At 35.0% G+C, this 13,878-nt stretch overlaps 1 protein-coding gene across 13 annotated transcripts in view; it reads right to left on the bottom strand.

Moving 5' to 3' along the window:
* The window catches only part of ZNF280D (zinc finger protein 280D), a 64,114-nt gene that overhangs the window by 33,459 nt on the left and 16,777 nt on the right, over window positions 1–13,878 (bottom strand). For all 13 annotated transcript variants that reach the window (XM_090148817.1, XM_090148814.1, XM_090148812.1 and 10 more), the window contains 11 exons: window positions 10,978–11,087; window positions 9,051–9,280; window positions 7,356–7,513; window positions 6,870–6,970; window positions 6,600–6,746; window positions 5,914–6,048; window positions 4,220–4,458; window positions 2,956–3,096; window positions 1,255–1,317; window positions 612–730; window positions 390–426 (listed from right to left, as the gene is read on the bottom strand). In XM_090148817.1, coding sequence (XP_090004943.1) covers window positions 390–426; window positions 612–730; window positions 1,255–1,317; window positions 2,956–3,096; window positions 4,220–4,458; window positions 5,914–6,048; window positions 6,600–6,746; window positions 6,870–6,970; window positions 7,356–7,513; window positions 9,051–9,280; window positions 10,978–11,087 — 1,480 coding nt within the window. The remainder of the gene's footprint in view (window positions 1–389; window positions 427–611; window positions 731–1,254; window positions 1,318–2,955; window positions 3,097–4,219; window positions 4,459–5,913; window positions 6,049–6,599; window positions 6,747–6,869; window positions 6,971–7,355; window positions 7,514–9,050; window positions 9,281–10,977; window positions 11,088–13,878) is intronic.

The following is a 13,878-nucleotide window of genomic DNA, read 5'->3' as shown; positions in this document are numbered from 1 at the left end:
TTTCTAAATAATGTATCCTATGTCAAGTAAAGGTTTTTACCTTCTTTTTGTATTTATATCAACACTGTGTAAAGGACATTAAGCACTCATTTAATATTGCTAATATTAAAACTAACTTGAAATAACAGTCTCTCTAGGCCTACGCTTAGCAGTTAGGACTGAGGAATTTTAATACTGCAAGAACTGTTTGTTTTATGACCTAGGCAAGTTATCTCCCCTTTCTTGCAATTCTGGACATAGCCAAGAGTAAAAACATATTAAATGTACATTCCATACATTTTTGGTTCTAATGAATTTGGAAGAAATCTGAGTTCAAAGTACAATTTTTGACCATCTGTTGCTGAATTAATAGGAAAAGAAGAAATACTGAATGGTAAAACAAAACTTACTCAGATACTTGATCAGCAGTTGGTAAATCTACAGAAACTGAAAATAAGAATAAAGGATCAAGTTAAAAATACTTAAAAAAAATGTGGAAATACACAAGTACTCACTTTCAAATCTATGCACAGACATTATAATGTAATTGAAAAAGACTATCGTAACAGTCAGACACCCTCATGCGAGTACTTGTACGTGTACTACATAAGAAAACAACTACACATACTCACCATTCTCTATAATAACTTGACAAGCATGAGCATGGCTTTCGCTCAGATGTGTGGCCATCCTATCTAAGCCAGAACCATCAGTCAGAAAATCACAGTTAAGACATACTACAGTCACACCTCTAGAGGAGAGAAAGTAAAAAGTTATGTGTAAACACAATATGGCTGTGAAAACAGCTTTAACCTACAGCTACTGGACAGACTAAAGAGAAAAAAACAACCCTGCTTTTGCAGTTTTATATGAGGTGACTCACAGAAGAATTGCACATGGAAATTCCAGTCACTGATTAAGACATCTCCATGCTGAACACAGTACAAAGTACTATAAAAACGTACTATAGTACTACAGACAGAATTTGAGTTTCTTGTTTTTTTCCATCTCCCTCTTCTTTCAGACCTTGCACATTATGAATAATTGGAAAATAAAGCTATGGAAATATTTATAAAAGAAGCCCTGAGAAAGAAGTCAATAAAAGTGGGCAAAAAAAAAGTTTGTCCTAAAAGAGAACACTGTTAGTAGAAGTCATAACGTTTTCACCTCTTTGCGGAAGCCTAGAAATTCAAGAGGCTCTAATTTATTTTAAACAATCAAATCACTATCATAAAGCAAAAAAGATGATCTACAACCGAATGAAAGCAGAATTACCGTAGCTCTTCTGAATGCTTCTTGTATATCCAAAATCTTTTACTTGGGCGAGCACTGTGAAAACTAAAAAACAAAAACAAACCACCATAATTTAATCTGTCTTCCTTGAGTATATTACTCCACATATTCCCTACATACTACACACGGTACTGAAATTTGCTTTTGACAAGGCAAGAAAACACAATGTTCAACTACTGACCTGCATTATTCTAAAAAACTGATTTGATGAAATTGTACATGCTTGTGAATCTCATCTCCAATTCAAAACACTGGTAAAAGAAAACTCCACATCGCTGTGCTGAAGAGCAGAAGAAACAAACAACCTCAGGAACACCAAGCATTTCTATTTTTGAGCTCTCTAGTAGGGAGCTTGGGAGGGGCAAGACTTCAATTTTTTTTTGGCACAGTATTGCATGAACATAATTTGCTTCCATCAGCAATTTAGGTCTTGAAGCACCGTGCTTAAGTTACACAGTGAAAGCTATACGGTGAAGAAGTTTTCTCAACACAAACTTCCTCAAGAGACATTAAAAATTGACTTCAAGTTATCACACATGCAGGTTAAGCACGTGCCAGCATAATATATTCCCAATATTAAAGAAAAAGCAAGCAATCAAATACAGATGCTGCTACAGCAAAAACATACAGCCTTCTTCCACACCACTTCTTGTTCGGTTAGGTGGTGATAGCTGCAAGAGGTCTAAGTAGTGCGACAGTCAAGACAGAGCACTGAGGAGATAAAGGACAAAAGACTAGTTGTTTGAACTGGACAACTGCCAGAGCATGGACAACAGCAGGAATAGTTTACAGTAGATTCCCTTCTCCTGTTCTGCCTCTTTTCTTGTATGATTACAATTTTATTATTTGTTAAGCATGCAACCTGTGTTAACCCATAGATTATCTGCATGGAATTTTGTAAACTATTTCATACAAAAACACTGACATTAATGTGACTAGGAGAATGCACAGAAGATGTACAAAAAAGTGTATGAGTCATACATTTAAGTATTCTAGACTTCAAAAACATCAAGGCATTTTAAACAAATATTTAAAAAGACAATTGCATTCTGTTCTTTTTTTTTTTGCCACAATCCATTTGACCTTTTAAAGGCACAGGATTAACAAGTAGGTTTTCAAAATATTTTTTAACTTCAGTGCCAAGAGATTTATGTCCATACATTGCATATAACACTCCCATTGCTCTGAAAACTTGCATGCTGTTTTCTTAAAAGGCTTTTTTACATCTGTCATCACTAATATCCTGAACTGTCTTACAGCAACAAACCTCAGACAAGATCAGATGTTGCTATTTTCACAGATGATCAAAGTGGTATCCATTTGATTATGCTATTTGAGACACCCTTTACAGGGCATTCTGAGCATGGATTTCATTAGTGATAGCAGTGGCTTTATATATTCAGCATTTGTGCAAAACAGATGAGGTCTTAAATTTCATTGTCATTTCAGTTAAAGACGCCACTATTTGAAAAATTGCGAAGCTAAAAGAGAAAGCTGCCTGAACTCCTAGCTTTTTAAAGCACAACAAGAATACTGGGTTTAGGTCCTCATTAGAAGAGAAAATCCAACATGTATATGTCCCTGTCAGACCATGTCACAATGTGTTAATACACACACTTCATACAAACTATATGAACTTTAAAAGTATATGATAATTCAAAAAAAATTGTATAGAATTCTTACCTCATCATGTGATTCACATAGGCTTTGCTACAGCTAGTATTGTATCTGCATAAGCTACAATGGACATACGCAGGGAAATGACTTGCAAAATCTTTTATTTCTGAGTAACACTCAATGCATTTGTGAGCTCCCAAACGACACCTAACATAATATGGAGAAGTTAATAGTTAACATCAGTACCTTAGGACAACATAACTATTCCAAACCTTTTGCTTTACATCTGTAAAAAGCTTGCCCACACTGGAGGGAAAAAAAAAGTATCAGATAAATATTTATTATGGGTTATAGCAGTAGACATAAGTCTACTTTTTCTAGAATTATTGTCATTACAGCTTCTACTTTTTTTTTTTTTATTAAGGTCAGTGTAAGCATCTGTTACTGAGCATTTCTGGAAACAAGATACTGCAGATGAGACCCTCCAATTTCAGCTGCTGCTGCTGCCTTTCTGTACTTGAAAAGAATTTCAAAGAAATGTTTCATTCACACAATGAGCACAAGCAAATACGGATTTCCCATCATCCAGTATTCTCTGCAAGCTTTGAAAAAATTACAGATGAGAATCATAATCCTGCTCTAAGTTTGCTGGTCATTTTTAGACATTTCAAACAGCTAAATTCTGAATGCTAGCACCTTACTGAAAGGGAGACACCCACAATACAACAGAGAATTGCTACTGCATGTTAACCAACAAAACTATATTCTAGTCCATAAAAGACCCATGGAATTATTAAGGAATTGTGAAAACTATTAAACTGTAAATACAAGGAGAGCATTCTCCCCACAACTTGCTTTTATCTTATTGACTCTTTTAATAATTCCCCAAATTGAGGTAACCAGACCTTTTAACCTTTCAAGTAACAGGTTCAAATAGCACTTTATAAACTAAAGGAGAAAAACACTTTTCTCTCCATTAAGCTTGCAAAAAAAAGTCAGAGTCCATTCACAGATCGCTTTTCAACATAAATCTGCCTGGTGCATCAATATTTCAATAACTGTGAGCTCTGCGCAGAGAAAAAAAATCTAAATTTAGAATAGGAAACTTGCCAGAGCATCTGTTTTTACATCATCAAGTCCATCACCAACAAAATTATGAAAAAAGACAATGCAGGGTTATAATCACAATATATAGAAAGTCTGAGTCGTCTTCTGCAAAAATTGTCAAATATTCTATATTGCAGGATCGTAAGTTGTTAAAAAATAATTAAATGATTGGATACTTATATTCAAAGCATACTTCAGTGTATTTTTAATGTTCATATTTTACCTTAGATTATGCAATGCTGTATTTGTAACCTTTTTTTTTTTGCTGCTGTTGTTGGTCCATGCATTTTGCTTCTTCAATGCAGTTGTTGGTTTTGATCTTGCTTTCGATTTATTTGAATTAGATCTGCTATGATTTCTAGCGGTTGTATTCTTTGCTTTAGGTGATAACTGAAACGTGGATGTGCTTGTGCTAACTGAAGATCCTGACTGAAGAGATCCAATAGATGCTCGAATAGTAACCTACAAGTACAAAATCAAAAGTTTTTCTATTTAGATTTAAGCTGTTTAAGTTCCCATTTCTGTTTTTCTCAAAGTTTTAGTTGCTTCAGGACAGAAGTGACTATCTTGCATAGCATACAAAATCCTCCTCAGTAAATACAGTTTTGAAAAACATGTAATACTGTTGACTAGAGTTAACCTAAACTCAGTAGTCTATAGATGCTTAAAAAGCTCCTGTTTTGGTGGAAATAATTAGCAACGACAAAAAACCACCATTCTCTCTTCAGACCTGCAACTGCCTATATCCTACTCTTAAAGCCAATAATCAACCACAAAAAGTAGCTGTGGATAAGAGACAGACGGGTCAGATCAATTAGCCCTGCTCAGAAGAATACCAAACAAATCAGTTCCTGGATTAAACTAAAACTCTGTATTGTTGCCTCGTGATTAGTCAAGCTACTTCAGATAATTTTTGCTCTTCATCCTAGACCTTCAAGGACAAATTTTGGCTTCTGAATTATACTTCTTGCCCCTACTTACAGCTTAGAAGTAGCTCAGCTTTTTAAGTCTTGTTCCAGGCTCTTCAGTTTTATCATCTACACTCTTTCAAGGTCCCCTAACACCAAAACTTTAACACAAAGTAAGTTAAGCTTTTACTTATTACAAATACTCTGAATCTTCTAAAATACTGAAGTGACATCAATAATCCAGAATCACTACCAAGCAACACAACTTCAACTTCAGTCATTTTCCTTACAAAATATAAGACAGTGATTTTAGAGGAAATTAACTGTGAGTAGTTAATTAAAATGTTCATTTTATTATTCACTTCAAGTGAAAGGCAATAAATCTTCACAATTAATTAAAAGGCTGTAAGAAAGTTCTGAAATCTACAGGCAATTTGTTCCTTTTCAAGACATGGACTCAACACTAAATATTTTAAGTGGAACCAAGTTTACATCACAACACACTGTTGGGTTGTTCTCCTCACTCCTTGAAATGCAGATAAAAAGACATTGTATACCCAGTTATAAGTAAATAATGCCTATGGAAAAATCATCTTGCACTCCACCTGCATTTTGCTACTACCTTCTACATATTGGAAGTCTTACATAAGAAATTATGACAACAACGCAGATCAACATCCACATTATCTGTTTTTCTCCTAACACAAGAAATAATAAATGGAAAGGGACAAATTAGCAGACAGCTCAAGAAGGTATTACTGACTGCACTACCAGCACATGCACGAATGGAATGGGACAGGGCAACGATACAGACCAACTGGTGGAAGCTGTGAACTGTCGCTAGCCCTTCTTTTAAGAGGAAATGAGTTTTTTGTTTTAGAGGTAACAAAAATTTCTTTGCTGCGAAAAAGAAAGGAGAGAAGTACTCTTTCCATTCCAACACTTTCTCTGCCAATACTTTTTTTTTTTTTTTTTTTCCTATTTGCTCCCTCTATTATTCTTCATTTACCTTTGTTCCAGGAGGCAATCCTTCCAACTGTTTAGGCTTTCTGAATGTTCGGTGATGCTGAGTCTTGTGATCCATTTTTTCTTTGCAAGTCAAAAACTGCAGTCTACACTTAGTGCAACGGTATACTCCTTTTTTCTTGGAAAAAAAAAAAAAAAAAGAAGCCAGTGTAGAGTAAGCAGGAATGTCACAGAAAACAGAATTCTAACCCTATTCTGTCTCAAAGAACGGCTATTCCGCTTGTAAAGATTAACCTGCCAAACTCTTAACATTACACAAGACACTCTGTACAGATGTGAAGCACTGTTGCTACCAAGAAGGAATCAGGTTACCAGTTACAGTAAGACAGCATGGTAATTCACAATCTTTTCTTTACTTGAATCTGTGACGGCCATTCTGGTAAACTTTAAAAATAAAGCAGAACATTTGGCAATGACCTAATGAAGAAAGATTTTTTAAAGAATATGCAGAGATTTTTAAGCAGGAAACTCCCGTCATAAAAACACAACAGTCTTACAACTCACTTAAAAACTTCTCACAACAAGCAGCTCTAGGTCTTCATATTTTATTGACTATTTTTTATCTATTAACAACCATACAAATCAGTTATGCTTTTTCAGAAACCTTTTTCTTAGGAAGAGATTCTTGATATTTAGTATTTTTCTAGCATTACGAAAGCATCTGCTTACCTGATGCCTCATGTAATGATGCATATACGGTGCTCCGATTTTAATTACTTTGAGGCAAAATGGACATAGCAGATGTTTTGTGTTTTCATGAACTGTTCTGAAATGTGTTTCTACATCTGAGAAAGCTGAAGATCTGTAGTTGCATACCTAAAATAAGAAATTTTACTTCTTGTTAAAAGTTTATAGAAAGTAAAAACAGATGGGGTGTGTGTGTTGGGGGGTGGGCAGAGAGGGGTTGGTAATGTAAATACAAAACAAATTCTGAAATACCTGGCAAACATATGGCATTTCACCTGGCTTATGATTGTCCTTCATATGTTGTAGAAGAACCTGTTCTGTTTCAAAGGATAATTCACAGATTTTACAAATAGCTAGAAAAAGTGAAAAGCAAAAAACATAAGTTAGTTTGGTGTCATCATTCAAACAATTATAATACATACATGTGAACCACATAAATCTAAAAAGGGGAAACAATCTAATGATCTTCCAGCTCGCCAGATGAAACTTTAGGAATGTGAGATCCTTCAACAGTATGAACTCTTGAAATCAAGTTTGCAATAAAACAACAAAACAGGAATACCTTCCAACTTAAAAAAAAAAAAAAATACTTTTTCCAGATACACTGCTCTGACAGAAGCTGAATGACTGTCCAAGTCTTGCTTACAACCCTCCAGATTATTGTCTGGAGTCAAAAAGTCAAAAAATACCTAAAATTTTAGGTTACAAAAAGGTTCAGTGCAATATAACCCAACTTACTAGAAGACTCATAAGGTGTGTGTGTACTTTCAATGTGGCACTGCAGCTGGAATGGGGTGGGAAACTGACGGTAACAGTGCTGGCAGGTGGTGTGGCTTTCCCAGCTTTCACTGCTCTGCTTCTCAAGCTCTAAATGATGTTTCATGTGGTTCATAAACCTTCAAATGAGAGTGAACAGGTGAAAAAAGATGTACGCAGACAATATGCATTACTTATCACATGCAAAACACAAAGGAACCTTAGAAACACTGTTCTGAAAGCACTTTCCAATATGAAAAAATTCGAGGAATAAACATTTAAAATATGCCAGCTACTCAGACCTCATCACCACCAGCTTTTTCACATCCACACTGTGAAGCACAACTGCAGTTCTGCTGAAAGCTAATAAGTACTAAGACCATATCTTCGTGTAGGACATTCATAGCTTTATCTGGAAACACCTCCATACAAAAGCAAGAGTATTTCAAGAGCTTTTTTTTTTTTTTTTTTTTTTTTTAAAGTATTTAGGTCTGAAGAGAACTTATGAAAGACAGTTATCAAGAAATTCCACTGTGCAAATAACAACCAAAAGGTTACCAGAAACTTGGTGGTAGTTCACTGCTGAATGACACTGTATTTTCCTTGTTAATATATCCATCTGCCTGTAGAAGGATCTATCGTGGTTGAGAAGTCTAAACTGAACTCCTCACAAAGTTGGCAGGTCAGACATTTGTGGAACAGTAAGTTGTCACAAGAACAGGTTAGCTACATAACCCACTACTGCTGACTTCATAAATCACTCTATCTTGAATGTGTTTCATTTTGAGAACAAAGGTCCAAAAAATTTCCACCGGAATTAGAGAGAATATATGTATTTCTTTTGTCCACCATAATAAATAGTTTAAAGTATAGAAAATACCTTGGGATACTAATTCTTAAGTAACAAAAATAGGTATTTCATATGGAGAAAAGTAAACTCTGCTTAAATATGGAATATTGGCACTTTCACTTATATAGATACTTAATAATTAAGAGCAAGTTTAGTGTTCAGAATTTAAAGAAACTTTTGTTCAAAAACATGGATTTGATGTTAGCATAAGGCTGTTCAGTTTGACTTGCAGACTATGCCCTTGAAAGAATAGTCCATTTTTCAGTTTTATGTTCTGCTACTTCAGCTTCCCCTAAAGAATGCACATGAAAAAAGAGAATGACCTTAACTTCCAAATGAACAATGACATGGATTGGTCTACCTATTAAAACAGCTTACTGAAGCTTTTTGTAGCACTTGGAAGTAAAATTACTCCATCAAAATAACAGTTGTTACATAAGCAAACGACCAACTATTAGTCACTGTGAATCCCTAAAGAGAAACAACACTCACATCTACTGACACCACCATCAATCAGGATGGTAAATTGTAGAATACTTTGTTGTTGCCTTTTCCAACCTCTAAGTGCTATCACTGCTCTCATTAGAGCTACACTATTTCCATTAGACGCCTCTAAAATTTGTTCTCTAATCTGTAAATAAGTTAAAGCTACAGATAAACACACATAGTAAAAAATAATTCAATTTCTGTTCAATAATCCAGCATTAATTATTTGCAAGACACAAAAAACAAATCCTTCCTATTCTAAATAGACAAATTTCAAATGCATGACATCTACTGACATGGGCTGTAAATCATTAAAACATTAAGGAAGTGAGTTCAAATACCTTATATTATTTTTAAGAACTTTCAGACAGCTGAAGCACTTAAATGTTGTATGAGTCTTCTGCTCCTGTTGTACCTGTTGGGTATCACCTTCATGTTTCCCATAATAGAAATCATTAACTAACATAATCAATTTTCCTTTCTCATATTCAGTAGTCTTGCTTGTTGTAGTAGAACATTCCGTTTGGACCACGCCCAGAAAAAAGTCATTAACCAGATCTGGACAACAATACTAGATGGAAAGGGATAGAAGAGACAGAGACAAAAGGTATAAGACTCCCTTAACAAACTCCATCAATGAAAACAGCATCTTAAAACTGAAACTACCTGCTAATTAGAGCTACATGCAAAGCTTTTCAGTTCTGTGACACACTGACTCAAAGTCATACTCACATATGCATATTTAACTCTGAACTGATCTTTCAGTAGCGTTTAAGTAATAAAATACAAAGTACTTTTAACACTGAATATGAATATTCTCATAGTTTCATGTAAATAAGTTTCCAGTTCTAATCAGAATGTCAGTGTTGCCTAGTGGTGCCTTACTCATTAGACAAATGTCTACTTTCTAAAATTTAAAAGCAAGAAAGAAAAGCAACTCTTATCAGTATTTTACTGACAAGCACAAGTTTATTGAGGACTTCATACAGAATTTTCTTTTACTTCCTTAGGGAGGACATTTGTTGAGAATTGCAAGGTTTTTTTTCAGCTTTACTGAAAAATTTAGAAATTCGAGGTCACACAGACGACACGTCATTCTTATTCACCTGAAAGAGCAGACAATGAATGCTTAACCCAATAGCAGTACTACAAAGCTTAATGCTTTAAAAGCATATCCTATATGAGATACTTCATGCTATCAAGTTTGTAACCGTGAATAAAACCAGAACGCTCATCTCCCGCTGGGAAACAGGTCTTACTGTGCATTACTACCTTCTGTAACAGTGAGCTGTTCATTTTCTGCTGCAGAAATCAAAGACAGCACAATTTTTGTAAATAGGAATTAAATTAAAAAAAAAAAAAAAAGATGTTTGTCATCCATGGCTCGTTCATTCATTTAAAGTACCAACTGCAAAAGCAATTCTTTACAAAAAATGATTAGAGAAAGATAACATTTCTTAATTGTACATTTCTTAATTGTGTTTTGAAGTTAAATAGGACACTAGCTATCATTTATCTTCAATCCTTCAAACTACAACAATTTGTGTTAACAGCAATTGAGAGCACCAAGAACTTCTATTCCAAAGTAATTCATACAGCTCTTTACATGACTTAATCACTGTATGCAAAGACATTTCTGTTCTCTCTGAAATGGAATAGATGCCTGAGAACTGTGCTAATCTCTGCCAAATTATAAAAAAAAGCATTTTCTAGGAAATAATGTTTCTAGAAACAACGACAAGTAGGTTTCATAAAGAGTAACAGATGCATAATTTATGAAAGCCTTGTTTATCACTTTAAGGATGAATTACAAATTAACGTTTTCCCCTCAGAAGCCTTTTTAAGTTCCCGTATGATATATAAAGGAAAAAAAGTTTAATTTATAAGATTATCTTTGCCGTAGTAGTCACCTACCACAGATGTGGGTCAACAGGCTGCCAGTAGCAGTACTAGTGGGCCAACTTGCATTGCTACTATAGACAATTACTTTCAAATTCACTTGTTATCTGGCCAAATGTTCAAAAAGTCACAGCTGTGAGAGAGAACTCACAGAGACAGCATATATGCCTCATTTCATTAGAAAAAATAATGCCCAAAGTAACAAGACTTAGGGATCTACATCACCATTCTTTATCTCTCTGACTTCACAATACTTTAGCCCCATCTAATCAAAGACAGAAGCCAGACTATCTACAAACTGAAACATTTTTCAGAATGACCAGAAGCCTACTTCATTTTATAATGTTCATCATCCTCAAATTATTTTACCTTCATATGATTTTTTAGAGGATCCATAAGATTGAAATGAATATTGCACTTCGGACAAGCTCGTGGAAATGGCCCTCCATTCTTAATGTTGCTTGCTGCAGTATTTGTATCTGTAAAACACATATAAAGGTCAGAATTTGCAATCAGAATAACTGATATGTTAGTTATTATTCTAGCAAAACATACTATTTGAAATGAAACTGCAACTGAGGTGACAGGAGCGACCATATGCAACATTTTACTACCATTTTTTAACTAAAATTCTTTCGCCCAAAATCAACTTCAGTTTGTTCTGCTCATCATACACTTGTACAAAATCTTAATAATCACAGAAAAATGGGTGGTGACGGGAACATGATAAAGCATTAATTCTGTCCTTTCCACTTACCCCCAAAATGAGACAGATTTTGTGATGTTTTTAAGAGCTTTAAATTCTTGAAGAAGCACACAGAACTACTTCTGTGCCAGGACCTTCTCATCATCATGCAGGGATAAGAGAACTGTTTTTGAAAGTAATTTCACCACCTGGTCCTCAATAATGAGCCTATTTCTCTCTGGCAGTAGCTGTAACCTATGCCTATTCAGATGCATCACTCCTTTTGAACAAATGTGTCTTTGGAGAACAAATCCTGTAAATAACTACTCCCAGGAATGGATGGAAGTAAAGAATAGTGTTCTTATCAGAGTAAATTAATACCTTTCACACAGATTAAAACAGAAATAAAACCAAAAACTGTCTCATTATCTTTAACGCTAATGAGTAAACCCAATCTTCCAGTTCTCTCCAAAGTGCAAAAAAGCACCAGTGAGAGCTACTTTTCCAGATGAAGTTCTCTTGCATGTACAAGTCATTCACAGATCTGGAGGACTCCATTCAAATTAAGCAGGTTAAATCTGATTGAACTAAAAAAAAGTTTCAAATAATATCTCAACTTCAGGGTCAGATATACTATGCAAGGCTATGAAACACACAGATACATTCACCTTATAGCAAGGATATAAATACAGGTTAAGAGATGATTACGCAACAGCCTTATACATCTTGTCAGAAAAATAATATTGCAGTCCACACACTAGATATGGACCAAGCAGTATTTCTCCAAGAGCATAACGTTACTGCTAAAAATCATAATTAAGCAGGTAATCCTTCACACGAGTGGATGACCGTGCAAGAGATGTACAATAGCAATGCTATAGTCCTTAATATTAAAGTTTGTAAAACACTTTGACAAGTCTGCTGAGGGCAAACTAAGTTGGAAAGCTCTACAGCTAATCTAGTGTTCTGTAGTGCCTCAGTTCTGAGGCACATCACATTTGCCTGCAATTATGGAACTTCTAAGAGAAAAACTCATAAAAATCAGGTTCTCAGTAAGTATGATGTAGTTCTTCGTTCCTAAACACAGACAAGAACCTCTGGTTATCTTTTGTACATTTTAGGCTGCAATGCACTGTTTTACCTAACGCAGAGAGGAGGAAACATTTCCATCAATATTTCATCTTATAGCCACTCTCTGCTGTTTGCTGGGAAAGAGTCTGACAGTAGAACAGCTGCAAATAAGACATGTAAAAACAAATATGAGATGATTCCATACAATAGAATCACTCTGTAGGTAGATTCTCATTTCAGTATTACAGGAGAAAATGCGCGGCTGGAAATACCTCAAAGTTGAGAATAAATCCTGATCTTTTATGATCAGCTGGAAAGCACTTTTTGGCTAAGAAGGAAAAATGCTTGATAATTAATATACTGAGACAGCCACACTACTTCTTTTCTTGAAAGGAAAGTTATTCAAAGAGTGAGCTGAAACTTTAATTCTCCTCCTCCCTTTCTATTAGTATTTAAACTGTATCAAAAACAATCAATGCAAAAGAAGGGTGGAAACTGCAAAAAACACTTGGCAATAGTTAGCCCAAGTAGCAGGATCACAGAACTTAGGAGGAATGCACACAGGTGTTTTTGTCTTGCATCCCACTCAAAGCAATACAGCAGTTAAGATCTCCCTAACACAATAAACCATACAGTAGTAAACAAAATTATATCCAACTCAATTTTCTCAAGCCAGCTGAGAAAAGGACAAAAGCCAAGATATATGGCCCCACCCCTGAGCTCACAGACCATATTATGTTCAGTTGAACTTCTCCGGCCTGCTGTTTACATCCTCACTCAAGCTAATCTCAGATAAGTTCACAATAATAAAGTTAGAACTAACCAGCTGTTTTCTGCAGTGCCCGCTGTTTGGAATGACTTAGGCTGTTCTGATGGAAAGGTCTCTGATGAACAGTTCTGTTTAAGCTAATTTAATTTAACTCTGTAAAACATGTGAGATTTTATTTTGTACATAAAATAATACCTAAGATGTAAACAGTATTATTTCCAGCAAGTGATCACAGTATTTGCCCATTTCCGAAAATAAAATCAATTCACTGATTGTTTGCAGTATTTCTGAGAAAATAGTCCCTAAAAATAGTTCTAAAAATGCAGAGGTCTAATGCCTAATAACCTGGCCCTTAAGTATTTGACTTCTTGTCCTGAAACCAGCACCTCCATTACTATAAGATCATCCTGGGGACTCAGTTGACATTATCTTGATACAGTGATCAATCTCTAAGCAAACCTGAAACACCACGTCAGCACATCTGAGGTAACAGCATAGGTCTTGTTTGTCAGCATCCCACAATCATAGGCTGCACACAGCCTTAACACTATGCATGATAAGGTATGCACTTGCAGAAAACTAGTCCAAGACACTGATCTCCACTCCCATCTGTCTAATTGTTCCAATAACTTCTCTGGTTGTAATTAGGAGCTGAACTATTATCTTTAAGAACTTTCTCAATGATCAGAGATAACTTGTTGTTATCTTAAATATTGGAATACTTTTATGTAACAAGTTATCTCTG

The sequence above is a fragment of the Phasianus colchicus genome, chromosome 12, assembly GCF_987193195.1.
Source record: "Phasianus colchicus chromosome 12, bPhaCol1.hap1.1, whole genome shotgun sequence".
In the NCBI taxonomy this organism is placed as follows: domain Eukaryota; kingdom Metazoa; phylum Chordata; class Aves; order Galliformes; family Phasianidae; genus Phasianus; species Phasianus colchicus.
Note: the sequence above shows the minus strand (reverse complement) of the source record. Positions and strands in the feature narration are given on the sequence as shown.